Source organism: Poromitra crassiceps (assembly GCF_964638095.1).
Source record: "Poromitra crassiceps genome assembly, chromosome: 6".
Lineage (NCBI taxonomy): Eukaryota > Metazoa > Chordata > Actinopteri > Beryciformes > Melamphaidae > Poromitra > Poromitra crassiceps.
In genome coordinates this window covers 20,614,428-20,632,878 of record NC_139627.1, presented here as the reverse complement: position 1 = coordinate 20,632,878, position 18,451 = coordinate 20,614,428, and the positions used below count along the sequence as shown (strand labels likewise).

The following is an 18,451-nucleotide window of genomic DNA, read 5'->3' as shown; positions in this document are numbered from 1 at the left end:
ACACAGCACACACATTCAATATAAATAGTTGTATTCTTAGGACAGGTAGGTGGAACAGACTAGACAGAAACTAATATTTAAAACTTTTCATTACCTGCCAATTGTTCCATTATGACATGTATACGTTTTTACAGTGTCAGTCCGAAGATGTTATTACATTATCTGGCAAGGTAATTATTACATTATTTGCCAATGTATTTTTAGCCATCTGGAGGCACATTTTGTGATATTTATGTTACATTTCCAGCAGGTATCACATTATCAGCTACTGCCTGTGTTAATATCTCCTCCTGTCAAACAGCAGTATTCACTGCCTGTGTTAATATCTCCTCCTGTCAAACAGCAGTATGATAGTATCAAACGCTTAGCTGGATGCTTTCCATCAAGACGAACAGGCATCAGTGTGTGATCTGGCATCATGATTCTGCGCGTGTGTCTGCATAGTAAAAAATCATGAGGTTGCTCTGAAAAGAGGTTGCCGTGGCAACAAATGGAGTTTTTTTATGAGCTGTGTGTGTGTGTGTGTGTGTGTGTGCGTGTGCGTGCGTGCCTATGTGTACAGTATGTGTGCGAGAGTGAGTTTTGGAGGTGTTATTATTTATCCCTCTTATTGTTTTAATGGGAGCTGTTTTATTCTCTGTCTCTTTCTGTGTCTCTGTCTGTCCCTCTCTATGTCTCTCACTCTCTCTGTCTCTTTCGCTCTGCAGTGTTGAAGCTGGGTCCGGAGGCCTTTAAGTTTGACAGTGGTCTAGAGGCGGTGGCTGTGCGGCAGAATGAGAAGTACTACATCCTGCGGCCGGAGGTCATCGAGACCTACTGGTACATGTGGAGGTTCACCAACGACCCCAAATACCGCCAGTGGGGCTGGGAGGCAGCACAGGTACACATCACACATACACAACACTGCCTCCTGTGTGTCTACAACCTCGGCATTTTAACATCAATAAATCACGAGCACATCTCAACTCCACTCCAGGATCAATAAAATATCACATTAGAGTGTATTCATTGTCTTCATGTCCAATCAAAAATGCAGCGCAGGGAGATTGAGTTGGCAGTTTTCCTCCCGATTAAACTATGATGTTGTGTTGACTACATTCAAAAGTTCAGTTCAGAGCCTTGTCAAACTGTTAAAACCATGGGGTAAAATGGCATTTCCATCAGTGGATGTCCTGCAAGAAGTGGGACTTAACATAACTATATAGTAGGATGAGATGATATAGATGCAAGCAGAAGAAGTTGGCTTATTCTACTTGACATAGAGGTGATAAAACCACAGTATATATACACAATAAAATTGAATTAGGAAGGAGGGGAGGAACTGACAAAATTGTGGAGATATAAATAAATAAGACACACACACACGGAACTGGAGAGAAAATAGTAGCCGGTCCGGTATACATTCACCCCCAGGTGAAGGTTGTAGGTTTCCATCCAAGCCATTCATCTCAGTCTGGATGGTTGGTGAACCAAATCATAGTGTACTTTCCCCTTACTTCTCCTTAACCAGCAGGTCATTGCAATATAACTCTTCGCATCTATTCAAAAAAGTATTGTTCCATAAAGAAAATTGGGTTTCCAGACAGACAGAGCTTACAACAACAATAACAATAACAATAACAATGAAACACATGACATAAAAGCACAGTAAAACCTAATCTATGAACATAATGGGCTTTATGAGGCATTTCTGAGCTGCGGGTTATTTGGAGCAGGGCCAGCGATAGCCTGGAGCTTAGAGAGCGAGAGCAGCTGCGAGGTTCTGGGTGAATAAAATGGATATGCAACGCTCTCCTACGACTCCGACACTACTGCCGAGATGCCCTTACCCTTGGTTCACACCAGGTGCTATTCAGAAGCAACGCTGAACAGAAGCTGAGTGCCACGCTGAACCGGTCACACCAGAAAAACTCTCTTCTCCCCAGCGCCTTGCTCAGAGCTGCCCTGCCCCCGCTCACAACTTGCATTGCCTTCATGCCTGGCAGCTCGGGTGCAGCGCGCTGCACGCTTGAAAAATAGCACAGAAGCTGAAGCTATCGCTGCAGCGTAGCTTGAGCGTGGCGTGCGGCTTGTGTGAACGGTCTCGCCTGTTAACAAGGATGCCGAACTGAAACTGCCATAGCGCTGCATAGCTTCAGCGTGGGATTGGCGTATGGTGTGAATGAGGGCTTAACTGCTTAGTGGGAAACAGTGCTAGGCTGTGGTTGTGTGGATATGTTTGAATGTGAAGCAGAGTGAAGCCGACGGTGAGGTCGTGCTCAGCAGACCTTCCCTTTAGCCATTTAATTGTGGTTGAATAAAGGCAGAAAAAATAAAAGGCAGAAAATGATGTGCTTAGGAGCATAAAACTGTGCTTCCTGGGTAGAAGAAGGTAACCTTGTTCCATCGTTGAATGAAATTGCACATTTGGGTTTTATTCCAGGGTTTACCTCTGTTAAATGGCTTGAGGTATTGGGGTTTAGGAATAGTGACTAGGGGTGTCACGATACACTCAGTTCACGATACGATACGTATCACGATACTGGGTTCACGATAACGATACGATACGATACGATTTTAACAATATTTTTTTAAACTTGAATAATGACAATATATGACTGGAAAAGTAGTATTTTATTTGAAATGCACAAATACAAAACATGCTGTTGTGGGAAATTGTTATTACAATAACAACTAGAAAAAACATGAGATTGGAGATGAGGCTTATCTTGAAATAGAATGAGTTACACCGTCACTTAGATTTACTTTGAACTAAAAGGTTTCTCAGCAGTATAAATTCTCATTATGCATCTTCAGTTTTTCTTCAAACTCAAACAACAAGACTTTTCTTAATCTATTTTTTATGCATCTTCAGTTTTTCCTGTCAAGTAAACAGTTTTGCCAGAAACTCAATTGAATGGTTTCTCTCCTGTATAACTTCTCATGTGTCTCTTCAGAGACTTGTTCAACTAAACTACTTTCCACACATTGAACTTCAACAAACAAAGACGTTTCTTAGTCTATTTTGGGGGGGGAAATTGCGATATGAGATTTCATCTCAACGATACATATCGTGACGTTTTACTATCGCGAAATTTCGTGGGACGATATATTGTGACACCCCTAATAGTGACTGTCAAAACTCCTGGCTTGAAACAGCATTGCTAAACTTTTCTTTTTTCTATTCTGATCATCTGCATGTCTAACCTGATGCTGCCAGATGGATGTTTCACAGAACCATCTGGGAACTCGACCTTGGAAACTTTCAAAAAATATTTGCCAGGTGATTGGTCCATCTGTCTATCACCATCTATCACGGGCTAACTTCAACCACTTAGGACCGCCTCCTCCTGCCTCGGACACTGATTGGTCCGCACCACTGGTGGAGTCGAGTCAAACGCATATCTGGCAGCATGGCAAGATGGATTCCCCGTGTGATCGTGATGTCGAACCAGCTCCAACCAGCTGCCTCGCAAGGTTACTGTATGTCCACTTGAGAGGGCAAGTGTTTGGACGGCAAGTCAAGCCAAGTGCAGTCTTTTTTACCGCCTCTGAAGCTGTGAGATGATACTTTATGATAAGGACGTTGTTAAGGGATAATTTCGTTGTTGTTTTTTTTACCTGGACCCTATTTTCCACACTATGTGTGTAAGGGACTCGTCGTGACATAATTTTTTCAAATTGGTTGAGTACTCACCGAGATAGCCTTGTTTACAGCTTGAGTAATATCGTCAGTGTAACCCAGTCGGGCAAATGCCCACCGTCATTCCACGTTCGCTAAAACTGCTTCTTTTGCCGCTCGGAGACTCAAACTGTCATTATAGTGTCTGGCAACATGGAAACGACTCTATACATGAATATTGTTCTCTGGGGTTTACTGTCGGACAGAGGAAATGGGCATATGAACAGGTGAGAGAGAGAGACGCTGTAGGGAAGTTTGTGTGCTTGCCTTGTGTGAAGTTGCCGGATCTTAGGTAAGGGCTCACGGGCAGTGATCGGTTAGAACCACAGAGATGTCTGTCAGGCGAATTTATTTGGAATATCAGGCAGAAGCAGTATACAGAGTGGCATACACATTGCAGAAAGGGGAACAGGACCAAACATATCATAGCAGAACAACACCTTTTATACCCCCCCACATTCGAGGTATGACATCGTTGGTGATGTCACAACGTCCGGGGAGGTATGACATCATCGATGACCTCATAAAGTCACGTCTGCCATCACAGTCAGCCTAGACCGTCTGACTTCGCTGATGACCTCACAGGGGAAACTCTGACATCACCGATGACCTCACGAGGTGAACTCTGACATCATCATCGATGATGATCACGGCGGTGACATCATCATTGCGTCGTTGGCGCCTTGGTTGGTGGTCGTCATTTGCCCCAAGAACAGGCCTGATGGTGGGCCATTACGGAGCATTTTCTACAGACGCCATCCCATCTCCATGGAGGAACCAGGACCAGCTGCAGAGAGAGAGAGCTAGGAGCAAAGCTATGTTGTTTTCAGCTTCCAGAACGCACCAGACAGAGAGACACTCACTGACGGAGGGGTGAAAGGTTTCCTGTGGCTGGTGTGTGAGCATGTGTGTGTGTGCATGCGCGTGTGTGTGTGTCCGGCCCTCTTGTTGACGAGAATGTGTTTGTATTGTTATTATAAACTCTACCTTTGACTCTACCTGCTGTCGCTGACATTTATTTTCACCTATTCTCGTTTATTTGTGTTTGGCTCTTTCTCTATTTGTTTCTTCATCACTTTTCCTTTTTCTCTTTCTTTCTTCACTCACTCACTCACTCACTCACTCACTCACTCACTCACTCACTCAGAGGCCCCATATACACCTGGTATTAATATGCGATCTGTATCTGGATAAGGAAAAACGCATGTAAACGCATGTAAATTAGGCTTGATCCGATTGGAGATCAGATCGTATATCAGCGATTGAAGGGATGATCGCCAATTGTTTTTTCCTCCACTGATATGAATAATACGTTATAATAATCTCTAGAAGCTGCGCCCTACTGTGCGTTTAGAGATGTTTCTGGTGGAGCATGTCCGCCCACAGAGCCCCGTTAATCAGCACGAATGACGAGTGAATTGCAAACCCTTAATTACAAACCAGTTTGCCGTCTCTTTTCCTCAAGTATACAGCAGCAGCCCGGTCTGCAGACACCCCCCGCATCTGCGTTCTCATATGACTATGACTGGTTTAAAATAGCCTAAATGTCGGCATGTAGCCTATGAAATATTGCATAGAATTACTATTACTTTTGATTGTTGTCTATGAATGTGACTGAATGGCGTACAGGATACTGTATGCCCCTGGTCATAGCTGCTGGAATATATACAGGAATATGAAACCCTGTAGGAATGATGAAACCCCCGTTGGTTACCGTTTGTAACGGTGTTGTTTGTGCAATAAATATTTTTTTGTTTTGGAGTGCGTTTTGAAAACCACCATGGACTGCGACCCGTTCAACGCATCGCCACCCGCGGATGCCGTAAACACCTATAGCGTTAGTTACACATTGTTACCTTACAGATGTGGCGACACAGCCGGTGTTAAATCATCACAAATGAAATTGAAACTGTACTGTTACATGTAACACCTGAGGCTCTCTGTATGTTGCCTCCAAGCTGAACTTGTCAGACTCTCTTCCCTCTGCTGTCTCTCTCTCTCTCTCTCTCTCTCTCTCTCTCTCTCTCTCTCTCACAGACACACACACACCCCTACAGTATGTTTCTCACACGTAGCAGCTGAGGCTCTCTGTAGGTTTCTCTCCTCTCTCTATCACAGACACATTCCCTATAGCCCAGCTGTATCCATCTGGTACACCAAACCAGCCTCTGTCACAGTACCTCTCTCCATGGAGGCCATTAACACTGGCTGGCTTGTAAGGGAGAGTGTGTGTGTGTGTGTGTGTGTGTGTGTGTGTGTGTGTGTGTGTGTGTGTGTGTGTGTGTGTGTGTGTGTGACATCATGCCTGTACTGCCTGTTCATTCGTGTGTGTGCATGCATGCACCTGTACCCATGTGTCTCTTCAAGATTCAAGCTTTTTATTGTCAGTCCGTAGTACAAGTACTGTACGCATGTGTGAAATTCTTATGCTGTAGGCTCCATTACAGACAAGCTGCAGTTTTAAATAGTTTTAAATAGGTGCAAAATCACAGCAAACACAATCACAGCATCATCTGTGTGTGTGTGTATGTGCAGGTATGCATGTCTGTGTCCATGTCCGTACCACCTGTACCCCTGTGTGTGTGTGTGTGTGTGTGTGTGTGTGTGTGTGTGTGTGTGTGTGTGTGTGTGTGTGTGCGTGTGCGTGTGCGTGTGCGTGTGCGTGCGCGTGCGCGTGCGCGTGTGATGGAAGCGGGCCCAGCTGCTGTCAAGTGAAATGAGGCTGTCACTCAGCAGCTGCCTCTAATACACTGCTCCTCCTCCTGCAGGTACACCTCTGATTTACATTCTTTATTTGCACAGATGGCCATGGGACAACTGTGTGTGTGTGTTAGGGATGGGCATTTCGAATCAATTTCCATAATCGAAATTCGGGAAAATTAACGATCAATTATCGATTATCGATAATATTATTAATAAAAAAATGTAATATATATATATTTTTATTATTATTATTTATTTATTTATTTTACAAAATGCCTATGTGCAAAGCGCAATGAAGCGCTTTTCAATCCGCCTGGTAATGGTGCTTCGTGAGGGAAGTGCATAGTATACTCTGGCTCGATCACATTGATCATTTACTCAACGATATGTATGGGCAGCATATCCGTCTCGATGAGGTTGCAGATGGCCTGGGTGATCTTTTCTGCATGCCGGCCGAGGACGAGGCGCCTTCCTCGTTAACCAGGCTCGGGTGTACGCTGTTCAAGTGGTGAATCATTGGCTTCTTAGCCGTGTTGTACTTATAAACGGCATCATAGTTCTTGCAATGAACAATGTCGTCTTTTAACTTGAAATGGTCCCACACAAAACTTTGCTTCGCTCGCTTCATTTCCTCATCTGGCTGAGTGCTGACAATAATGTGCTGTTGCTGTTCTCACCGCAGCAAGCCCAGTGAGACCATGCCCATAGCCCCACCCAGAGGTGTTCTGTTCTGTTTTTCTCTGTCTCATAGTCCCATTGCGCCCTCACCTGGTTGCGACCACGTAGTGAAATCCTATCTTATACTGTAGTTTCAGCACATTTAGGCCTATTTGATTTGATAAAAAAAAAAAAGATTGATGAACATCCCTAGTGTGTGTGTGTGTGTGTTGTATATTTTGTGGGTGCAGTTGCCACAAATCTACGTATAACCTAATAAGAGAATGTGTGTAGTTGATGTTTGAACAATATGGGACCACTGAATGTGTGTGTACTGTAAGTGAAGTGTGTTTGATTTTGTGTGTGTTCATGAATGGATTTTGTAGTTTACTTTGTGTGTGCGTGTGTGCGTGTGTTTGCGCTCATGTGCCACAATATTAATTTATGCAACTTGATGTTTATGTGTCTGAGATTTGTGATTTGTGAAAAGCATGTGTGCGCGCGCGTGTGTGTTAGACGGTTGCGGGACACCGTGGTGTGGATGCAGATGGACACACACACACACACATGTCGGATGCAGCAGCCCATGAATAACAGGATCAATGACGGAAATCTGCTGATGGCAAAACAGTCACACAGGGACACGACAGAGGGAGGGAAGGTGTGTGTGTGTGTGTGTGTGTGTGTGTGTGTGTGTGAGAGTGTGTGTGTGAGAGAGACACAATGGAAGACAAGGACAGATAATGCTTTCAGTGAGGTGTGTTAATAGTGAAATGGAGTGATAAAGGACATGTAGGGGTGACGTGCAGCAATCCCCACTAACACCTCCTCAATGCAAATCAATGGAGACAACAGATGATAACATACTGCTGGAATCAACAGTAACACCTCCAATGCAAATCAATAGAGACAACAGATGATAACATACTGCTGGAATCAACAGTAACACCGCCAATGCAAATCAATAGAGACAACAGATGATAACATACTGCTGGAATCAACAGTAACACCTCCTCAATGCAAATCAATAGAGACAACAGATGATAACATACTGCTGGAAACAACAGTAACACCTCCAATGCAAATCAATAGAGACAACAGATGATAACATACTGCTGGAATCAACAGTAACACCTCCTCAATGCAAATCAATAGAGACAACAGATGATAACATACTGCTGGAATCAACAGTAACACCTCCTCAATGCAAATCAATAGAGACAACAGATGATAACATACTGCTGGAATCAACAGTAACACCTCCTCAATGCAAATCAATAGAGACAACAGATGATAACATACTGCTGGAATCAACAGCTGGAGGATCGCTGCACAAGTGCCGCCCACTCGTGTGTAGATAAGGCAAAGCACACGCTAAAAACAAAATGAACTGTTTTATTTTTGTATCTATCTCTCCAGAGCCAACACAGCACCTGACTCCGTTTGTTGATTTGCTCATTTGTAGAAAAAACATATTTATCATCACCTGGTATTAATATTACAAACGGAAACACAGCTCAAAAAGCCTCTTCATTTTATATTTAAGAGATGTTTGATAACAAACATCTGAAGGAGCTCGCAGTAAGCTGCAGTATGCTGAGTTTCTCCAGGGCTGTTACTTTTTTCCCATCAAATTAACTATTTCCCTCTCTCTCTCACTCCTTTCTTCTACCTCTTCCTCTCCTCCCCCTCTTCACTGCAGGCCATAGATAAGTACTGCAGGGTGAGCGGAGGCTTTTCGGGGGTGAAGGACGTCTACTCCTCCAACCCGACCTACGACGACGTGCAGCAGAGCTTCTTCCTGGCCGAGACGCTCAAGTAAGAAACTGCTGACTCGAAATGATTGTTCTGCTCATCGGCTCGTTGATGGGTCGCTCGGTTGATTGGTTGATTGATTAATCAATCAATATGAGGATGGGGCTGGGAGGCTGCTGGGTTGACTGATTGTAAGAAATTGACCTGTCACCCCAAAAGTAAGCATTTATTTGAGATTGTTTTGTTTTAAACAATGGCTCCACTTCAGTGTGTTAACCTGCTTTCACTAATGGAAATTTATTCTGAGAACTAACAATGTAAGAACAAAGTGTTTTGTGTAATTGTTTGTATACTTAGTGCTGTTGCACTCTCCTGAGTACATTATGTTTTCATCAAGCAGTCACACAGCACATTGTATGAATACAGTACAGTACACTCTTTAAAGAAGCGGGTTCTACATAGTACCAGAAAGTGGTTCCATAGCAGAATCCTACTTGATGCTACAAAAAACACTTTTAGAAAGGCTTTTCTGTAGCACTACGCTCAAATGGTCCTTGAGGCGGTTCCAGGTAACCTGATGCTACCAGCTGGTTTGTTTTCACATAACCATGTGGGAACGAGTCTCTCATGAAACCGTTTCAAAGCACAGGCACTTTTCAAAAACCAGATTATTGGCAGGTTATTGGATGTCTATCATGACGTCATGAGCTCGTTCTCGCTGCCATCACACCTAAAGCCCGCCCCTAGCTGCCTCATAGGATGCTGATTGGTGTGAACCACTGGTGGTTCAGATTCAAACCAGTAGATTGAAGAGTGGCAAGATGGATTTGTCGTGTGATTTTGCGCGGGTGCTGTTCCAGGCCCGTCCAGCTGGGTGCCAGTCAGAGCTGGAAAGGGAAGTTTGGGGTCCCGTGGTGGAACTGCTCCACGACCCGATAAGCGGTTAGATCACACTTTCCTTTAACTTGTCTTGTTTAACTTAAATGCATAATATGGCCCCTTTAAAGAACTCCAGTTTCTCCATTAAGGGCTTCAGTCATTTCTGGAGTTCCTCCTTGTGAGGCCGTGCAGCTTCCTCGATGGGTCTGAATCTGTGGTCGGTGTGTGTTTCTGAATCTCGACAGATGAGACACACCGGCTGCTGATGGTCCAGACAGAAGAGCTTGAGTTTCTCAGAGTGCAGACTGCAGAGGGGCTCAGACTCTGCTGAAGCCCTCTGATCTCTCTCCAGTAAGAAAGCCTCACACAGGTTCTTCAACACCAAGTTACGAGGTGGTTTACTCTGTGAAGATATTTCCCTACAAAGTGGGCAATGATGTGTTAGTCTCTCTGTCCACCAGATCTGCAGACCGGTTTTGCAGAAGCTGTGGTTACATGACAGGATTTAAATATGTCGTGGCAGACAGGACAGGAGAAATGCTTCTCTGATCTGGAAGCCATTTTGTCTTGCAGTGAAGCTGAAAACGAACCGGACATAGATTAGATATATTAAATGATAGTGTTTGAGAGAATGTCTTTAGATTCTTAGGTGTGGCACCAATCACCTCAGGGTGTCGGGTCAGGGCACTATTCTCTAGTGACAGGGAGTGTGGTTCAGTCGACTGCTCACTGCTCAGGTAGTGTAGTACCAGACAACGTAGCTAGGAGGAGAGCTACAGTGATTATGTGAAGAAACCCGCCTCAAGAGTGCTTCTGGTTCTTACGTCTGGTTTCTATAGAGAGCCGCAGTAACGAGTCCGGAAATCATCGATGCTAACAGCCCTGGTTCTTCACAGTTTTCGCCTATGGGAGTTTTGAATTGGTTTTTGGCGCGATGCTTCTAATAATCTCTCTGGGCAACGCTGGCTTAATCAAATGCGAACCAGTGTTTAGTAACATCATCTTCACACATGAAGACCACTTTTATGAGTTTTGAAGCTTTTATGTGCCGTTAAAAGGGTGGCTAGCTAGCAAACGGCTAAATGAGACTACAATGTCGACGCGGATATTATACGTCATCACGAGTGAACGCGGAAATTCTTTCTCTCGCAATCAATGCGTGGACGCCTATGCGACACTGTGTGTAGCTCTGGATTAGTTTAGCACGAGCTTTTTACCTCTAGGGCTCACAGTTACGCTTCAAAACTCATGAAAGTGGTCCTCATGTGTGAAGATTATCCGAGCTGCGTGGTGTTGTGGAATATATCCCGCTGATAAGCTGTTATCCCACGAGGCCACAGGCCGAGTAGGATAACAGCTTATCAGCGGGATATATTCTCCACAACACACTTGCTCTCATGCTATATTGCTTAATTATACCACCAGCAGGGGAGGATTTATAACATCACTGATGGTGTCACAATGGCTATGTAGGGAAAGAGTTATGACATCACTGATGATGTCACATGTCCACTTGATTTATGACATCACTGATGATACACAATCCTTGAGTGCACCAACTAGAGCAGTGGTTCTCAAATGGGGGTCCGGGGACCCCCAGGGGTCCTTGAGGGGGTTCCATGGGGTCCCCAGCCAGAAGGGGGGTAATTTATTTTCGCTATAATTCCATTCATAAGTAACACAATGAGTATTTTGGTCATGGGTTTTATACACTTTCTGTAATAAAACATCTAAAAGCATCAATCTTATTATCATATGGGGGACCATGGGACAAAATCCTATCAAATGGGGGTCCGTGGTCTAATTTTTGTCAGTTTAGGGGTCCTTCATTTGAAAAGATTTGAGAACCACTGAACTAGAGTGAGTGACGTTCCGAGCTAGACGCTCTAAATCATTGAAATGGAGCTCTGCAGTGTACGAGCAGTTTTTATTTTGTCTTGTTATTTCACTGCTCCAGTTCAGCTCAGCACCTGCCCCTGCCTGGGATTGGATGTGCTTGTCTCACTCTTTTTCTTAGGATTCATGACATCACTGATGTCACAATTTTTCCATTTTCCCCTTTGTCTCAAGTACCCCCTGTAGTACCTCCACGTACCCCTAGGGGTACGCATATCCCGGTTTGGGAATCACTGCATTCGAGCAAAGAGCAGTTCTCATGTTCATGATAGCAGAAGAGGCTGTGAGTCCAGACTGTGACCCAGTGGGCTGACAGAAAGCTAATGCAGCACTATGTCTCCCCCTGCTGGTAGCTCTGTGCATAGCACACTGCTACAGTTAATAAATGGATTGTGTACACTACAGTTCTAACTTTCACCCAAGCAGTCTGACAGGTCAAAGATGCATTCACACACTGCGCTGATAATTACTATAAACCAAAGCTGACTGTGCCAGCTCTTCTTCCACCAGGGAGGCAGGTAACACTGTGTTTTTATGTCTTTGAAATTAACATCCACAAGCACCAGATGCCAGTAAACTTTGTCTTTGGCAGACTAATCGATAAAGGTCACCCTAGCCCCCGCCCGACACGCTGGCTGCAACTTCCTGAGACAACGACATTTAGGTTATGTACAGTGTTTGGTCTAGGCCCGTTCTCAAACTTTGTCCCTGCTGGCCCACAGTCTCTGTGGCTGTGAGCCAAATTAAGGTAAAACAGTGGCTCTGTATCAAATAGACTGATGGACTGCTTGTATCGTTCACGATAATACCGCTATAATTTTTTTATATAATTAAAAAAAAAAAATGATAATGGCAATATTCCGACTTGACATAACGATGTCACACCGTTCCGATTTCTGGTGTAAAGTAAACTGAAAATACAGTCAATGGTAGCCACCATATTGATTTGGACTAAACGTTACTATGGTTACACACATTATTTGCAGCTTTACTTACAGCTTTATTTGCAGTGACTCCAGTACATACACAGTATATATTTTATACAGAATCAGAATCTCACTCTGAGAGCTACTGTTGTTGTTTACAAACTAAAGAACTGAGAGATATTTTTTGTTTAATTTTTACTGACTATTGGAAGGCAAACTTAACTGTTACGTTTGTGCTGACTTAGAAAACGAACTTATTTTGTAGCATTTGTATGTTCTTGAAATTAATAATGAAATGTTTTTCAGTATATTGTCATTGTCAAGAATATCGCGATCGCAGAAATACCCTGAAATATTCTGATATTATTTTAGGGCCATATCGCCCACCCCTACTCGCCGTGGTGTGTAAACTTGTGTTTCTCCCACCTTCTCTAACCCCCCTTCTTTCCCTCCTGTCCTCTCGCCCCTCCCTCCCCCAGGTACCTGTACCTGTTGTTCTCCAGTGATGACCTCATCCCGTTGGAGAGCTGGGTGTTCAACACAGAGGCTCACCCGCTCCCCGTGCTCCACCTGGGCAACATCACCCTGCCGGGCAGCGAGCCGGCCCAGCGCTAGACACACACGCGGGACCCTCTGCCTCCTTCCGCCACAGCACCCGCGGGTGCACCGCCCCCGCCCCGCCCACCACCCACCCACACTGGACAATATCACACACAAAGCTCAACGGACTCTGAACTGCTCTCAGACTGCAGACACCAAACAGAGACCGGGAGAACGGCGAGGACTTGGAAATGTTGTTGTCGACTCTCTCATTTTCTTTCTTTTACTCTCTTTCTGTCGATCTCTCTGTTCTGTCTTAGCCTGATAAAACCCATTCTGATCATGTGACGTCACATTCTGTTTCACTCTACGTATCAGTGTGGACTTGGGGGGTACTTGTCTTGACAGACAAACTCCTTCAGTCAAATCCAAATCCACTGACTGGATGCCTGGTGCATGCTCTTGTTCTTGTTTGTTATGGTAACGTTACTAACGTTAACCTTAGTTACTAACGTTAACCTTAGTTACTAACGTTAACCTTAGTTACTAACGTTAACCTTAGTTACTAACGTTAACGCTCGTTGCTTTCGGGAGACGCTATTACTGTTTTGCAGCGGTGTCCCTGATTGGCCAGATTACGTCATCAACTACGACACAGTCTCTGATTGGCCCAGTTACATTGTAGTTTCAGGTCAGATGGGGTGGCTGGAAGTCCAGACTGATCCATGGAGCCAAACATCATGTGAGGTCACGTGATCAGGGTGGTTTTAACCAGGCTACTTCTGTGTCTCCGCTTATATCAGAAAGGAAGGTGGTGGGTGTGCTGCTCGGTCCTGTGATTGGCTGGGATTGACTCTACTTTTCTTTCCCCGCACCCCCCCCCCCCCCCCCTCGAAGGACCGAGCTCCAATCAGGAGCCTTGATTTAGTTTATTTTTAAATTTTCTTCCAATCTGACCAAACTTTGCTCACATACGGACTCACACCGAGACGTAGAGAGAGTGACCGGAGCTTTGTGAAAGAACACAGCCCGAAATGGACTTTTGTTTTCTCCAGGCAGACGGACTTGAGGACTCTACAGGGTTTGTTGATGAGGTGTTTTTTTTTGGCTTTGCTTTTATCTTCTGGACAAATTGTTGTGGGGACACAGGGTTCAATCGCGGCCCTTCACTTCTTCCACCCCCCTCCCCCACCTACAGCCCACTCTACCTGTTTACTCTCCATCAGATGAACTTTGACCTGGAACTGTTTCTCGGCTTGTCACTTCGTCAGCGGGTGGAAGGGAAGCGGCGGCGGCGGCTGAACGACTCCCCGCCTCTTTTTCCAAAAAAAGTGGACAGTTGTAAATGGAACAATACTGTATGGTCGTTGGGGGGTGGGGAAATCCCATCTTTGCCACTCCTCTCCTCCAGATGTTCTGCTGCTACTCAGTGGGATGCTGCCTCTCTCTCCTTCCTCACTTTCTGACCACACCATTCCATTCATCCACACTTTTATCCGCCTCTCACATCCCATCGATTATGTTTTGTTTTTTCTCTTCCACACAAATCACTCCACGTCATTTTCTTGTTGTGCTGACTAGGGCTGCACGATTATGGTCAAAATGATAATCACGATTACTTTGATCAATGTTGAGATCACAATTATCAGACACGATTTACTCTTTGACTTTGGGAAAATCATGCATTTATTGAACTTAAAAAATAATAACACTGGATTTCGTTGAGCTGTCATCTTCTACCAAAGGTTTCAACATAAACGGACAAACATGCCGGCTCTCTCTTCTTGACTGGAGCTGAAGCTACACGCACCACAGCGTGTTTGGAATTTGGAGGAGGGGCGGAGTGCACGACTGCGAGGGAAAGAGGTGCGCTGGATTTACGACAAGACAAAATGAGAGCAACATTGCTCAACAGAATACAGCGCTTTTTTATCTCCATTTTAGATTTTCTTGTTTTCATGATTGCGGGAAGCCAACATTTTGGTCATGATTAATATTCGATTAATTGTGCAGCCCTAGTACCGACACATTGTAAGACGAGGCCAGAACCGGCAATGCTTATGTACGTGTGTGTGTGTGTGTGTGTGTGTGTGTGCGCGTGTATGAAATAACCGCCGCTGTAAATAAGTTGATTGTGCACTTTGTTTGGGAAGACTGTGATGAGGAGGAAAGTGGAGGTGTAGCACTGAAAGAGCAAAATAAACGGAGCCCTTCCCATCTGTCTCTACTGAGGTTTCCCACCGTCATCAGCTGGTCTCTGCCACCTCAACTCAGCAGAATCACTTTGTGTCTGCCACCTCAACCCAATCACTTCCTGTCATCATCTGCCCCCTCTCCTCTCCAGCCCTCTGTCCATCTCAAGTCAAAACCAGACAAGGTATTTTAGTCTCAGGGTTCCCACACGTCTAGGAAATTGAAAGAAGTATGTAAAATCAATTTGATCATTTCCATGTGTTGAAACGTTTTGGGAGTGACACAAAAGCTTTGGGAAAACATTGTTTTGAAGTCGAGATACACTAAACTGATGCTGCCAGATGGTTTGTTTCACAGAACCATCTGGAGAACTCGATCTTGGAAACCGCTTAAAAATGGCAGGCACTTTCAGCAAAATACTTGGCAGGTGATTGGATGAACCATCTGTCTATCACAAGCTAACTTCAACCACTTAGGACCGCCTCATATTTCCTCGGACGCTGATTGGTCCGATTCAAACCAATAGATTGGAGCGTGGCAAGATGGGTTTGCCATATGATCGTGATCTCGTTCTCACGGGAATCCAACAAGGTTACAGACACTCATTCAACTGTTCACTTTCTCTAGCTGTAGATCCACTCTCATTTCACCTTTCATTAGTTGTAGTAAAGATTCAAGATTCAGTCATTTATTACCTTGTCAAACTATTTTATCGGGAATGTGCCTCAGTGCAACTCTAAATACACAGAATACATTTAAAAAGAAAATTTTGAAGAATAATGATCAGTAATAAATTGATATGACCATGGTGACATTTATATTGCTCCTACACTATTATCAGAAAACACCCACCGGAACCTTCAAATCGAGTTGAGACGTTGCAGGAAAGTCTGGAATGTGAAACAAACTATGGGAACCCTCTAGTCTAGACTGAAGCTCAGACTGTGTGGATCTGGAGCGGACTGCTGTCCACGGTGACTGAACGCTCCACTGTTTGACACGTAGCATTTTATCAGCCAATTATTCTACATCAATGCTGCACCAGGCAAGATGTGGATGTACAAATCCACCCATCTTGGCAGCCTGAATCCCAAAGTGTCTCGTCCCCCCTAACTGACACTGTGGATTCCCCGTTTGCCCAAATTAAATTGTGATGAGGAAGCCAAACTGTCTCCTAAGCAGCAGCAGAGGGAGCTGGACTCAGCAGTGTTAGATCTTCTCCTCTCTCGTCTCTTTGGATTCTCTGGTCGAAAGCATCACAGAGCGGCCAGCTACTGATGTCACACGCAAAGTTGCCTACAGTACGTCTCAAAGTGCTACAGAGTTAAAAGCAAAACAAAACAAAATCTATCAAAATAATCACTAAACAAGTTACCATGAAAAAGCCCTGAATAAAAAGGGTTTTCATTTTTTGTCTTTTACAGGCCTGCAGTAGTACTTAATTATTTATTCAATTGAAAATCAAACATTTTTATTAACAGAAATCAAGCAAAATGCTTTAAAAAAAAGCCAAAGGCTTTGATTACTTTTTTAAGTCCATTTAAAGTCCATCAACCACTTAAAAAATATAAATATATAATCGGCTGATAAAATCCAGGTGAATTCTTGGATGTTTTTTTGTTTTTTGTTTTGTATTCCAGTTACCACTTAATGATGGAGAGCTGGGCTCAGTAACCTGTGGAGAGGCTGCGTGTGTGTGTGTGTGTGTGTGTGTGTGTGTGTGTGTGTGTGTGTGTGTGTGTGTGTGTGTGTGTGTGTGTGTGTTAAATGGCATTCTGTTTGTGTGTGTGTGTGTAGTCCAGCAGTGTGTGTGACAGGAGTGTGTATATAAGTATGTAGTTGTGTGAGGAGATGCTTCAGGTGGCAAAGGCAAGCTGGGAGACGATCCAGCTACTGAACATGATTCTTATGATTTCAACTGACGAGTGTAAATTGCACTTAGAATAATCTGTTTTGTTATAGATTCATTTCGAGCCTTATTGTCAATGTGACACCTTTGGCCAATACGGTGCTCTTTTACTTTCTTTTTTATGTCAAAGATATAAATTCACGCCGTGTGTCCGCTGATATCGAGTCAATACAGGATCCAGAGGGGATTTGGACTTGAGACCAGTAAACTGCTCAGAGCGTGAAACTGAAGCTGTGTTCAGACCAAACATGATGTCGCAAACGCACACGGCAAGATTATACATACAAAGTCAATGCAAACATGTGAGCAGACACCATTTTGGCCTGGGTGGTGCGAATGACGCGGCATGAACGTCGTGACATTCGCCTCAGCCGCTGTTCGCTCAAGTAGACATTTCTCAGCTTGAGCGAAGAATTTGTGCCGTCAAACTCGAGTGAGTAATGCGATTTTGGCGATTGGTGTGAACGCACAGTGAGACAAAATGGCTTTAATGTTTTGCTTCTCTTTTTCAAAAAAAATATGACATCTTGACTTTTCTGGACATAACCATTAAATTGCATTTAATTCAGTTCTGATCATTCTAATGTGATGCTTAACCCAGATTCCTCGGTTGAAAGACTACTAGGCTTCCCTGTTTCCCTTGATAATGTGACAGGAGAACAGTCTGTTATTTGTTTCATGTCATTTCCTAAGATTTGAATCTTCAGAAGTACTTCCTGCTTCCTGGATCAACAGTAGTGAGTTTCCTGGCTCCGCGGGCATGTTTCTCATCACCATCTTGAGTCTAAAGTGAATCCAGGTGGTGAAGCGGAGCGTCCTGTGCTCACGTCTTACTCTGTGGTGTCTAAAAAGAAACAGAAACCACTGGATTTCAAACGGATGCCTCAAAGACATTCCGCCAGGCGCGGACTGCATAATCGGGCACGTCGGGCAAATGCCCGGTGGCCTGGCCTGGCCTGAAAAAAAAAAAAAAATTGGTGCTCGCCACTCACTGAACAGCAGGCCAGGCCCGCCTACTGGTTTACTAGTGGTTTTATTACTTTATTCAGGGTTAAAGTGGGTGCATCTCATTGTAAAATTGGACTCGGCCCAAATTGTGCTTCAAACGGCCCAAATCTGGCTACAAACGACCCAAATTGGGCTTCAGTTCAAACGGCCCAAATCTGGCTTCAAACGGCCCTAATTGGGCTTCAAACGGCCCAAATTGGGCTTCAAACGGCCCAAATTCTTCGCGCGTCGGCCCGTATCGGCCTGGCCTGCTTGGTATCTAATGCCCGGCCTGAATTAGGATATCAGTCCGCCCCTGCATTCCGCCACTCATCTGAGAGGTTG

General features: G+C 44.4%; 1 protein-coding gene across 3 annotated transcripts in view; it reads left to right on the top strand.

Moving 5' to 3' along the window:
- man1a2 (mannosidase, alpha, class 1A, member 2) overlaps positions 1–13,123 on the top strand; it is a 288,606-nt gene extending 275,483 nt beyond the window's left edge. For all 3 annotated transcript variants that reach the window (XM_083639580.1, XM_083639579.1, XM_083639581.1), the window contains exons 13-15: positions 708–880; positions 8,724–8,839; positions 12,957–13,123. In XM_083639580.1, coding sequence (XP_083495706.1) covers positions 708–880; positions 8,724–8,839; positions 12,957–13,092 — 425 coding nt within the window. In that variant the 3' untranslated portion in view covers positions 13,093–13,123. The remainder of the gene's footprint in view (positions 1–707; positions 881–8,723; positions 8,840–12,956) is intronic.
- The last annotated feature ends 5,328 nt before the right edge of the window (positions 13,124–18,451 follow it).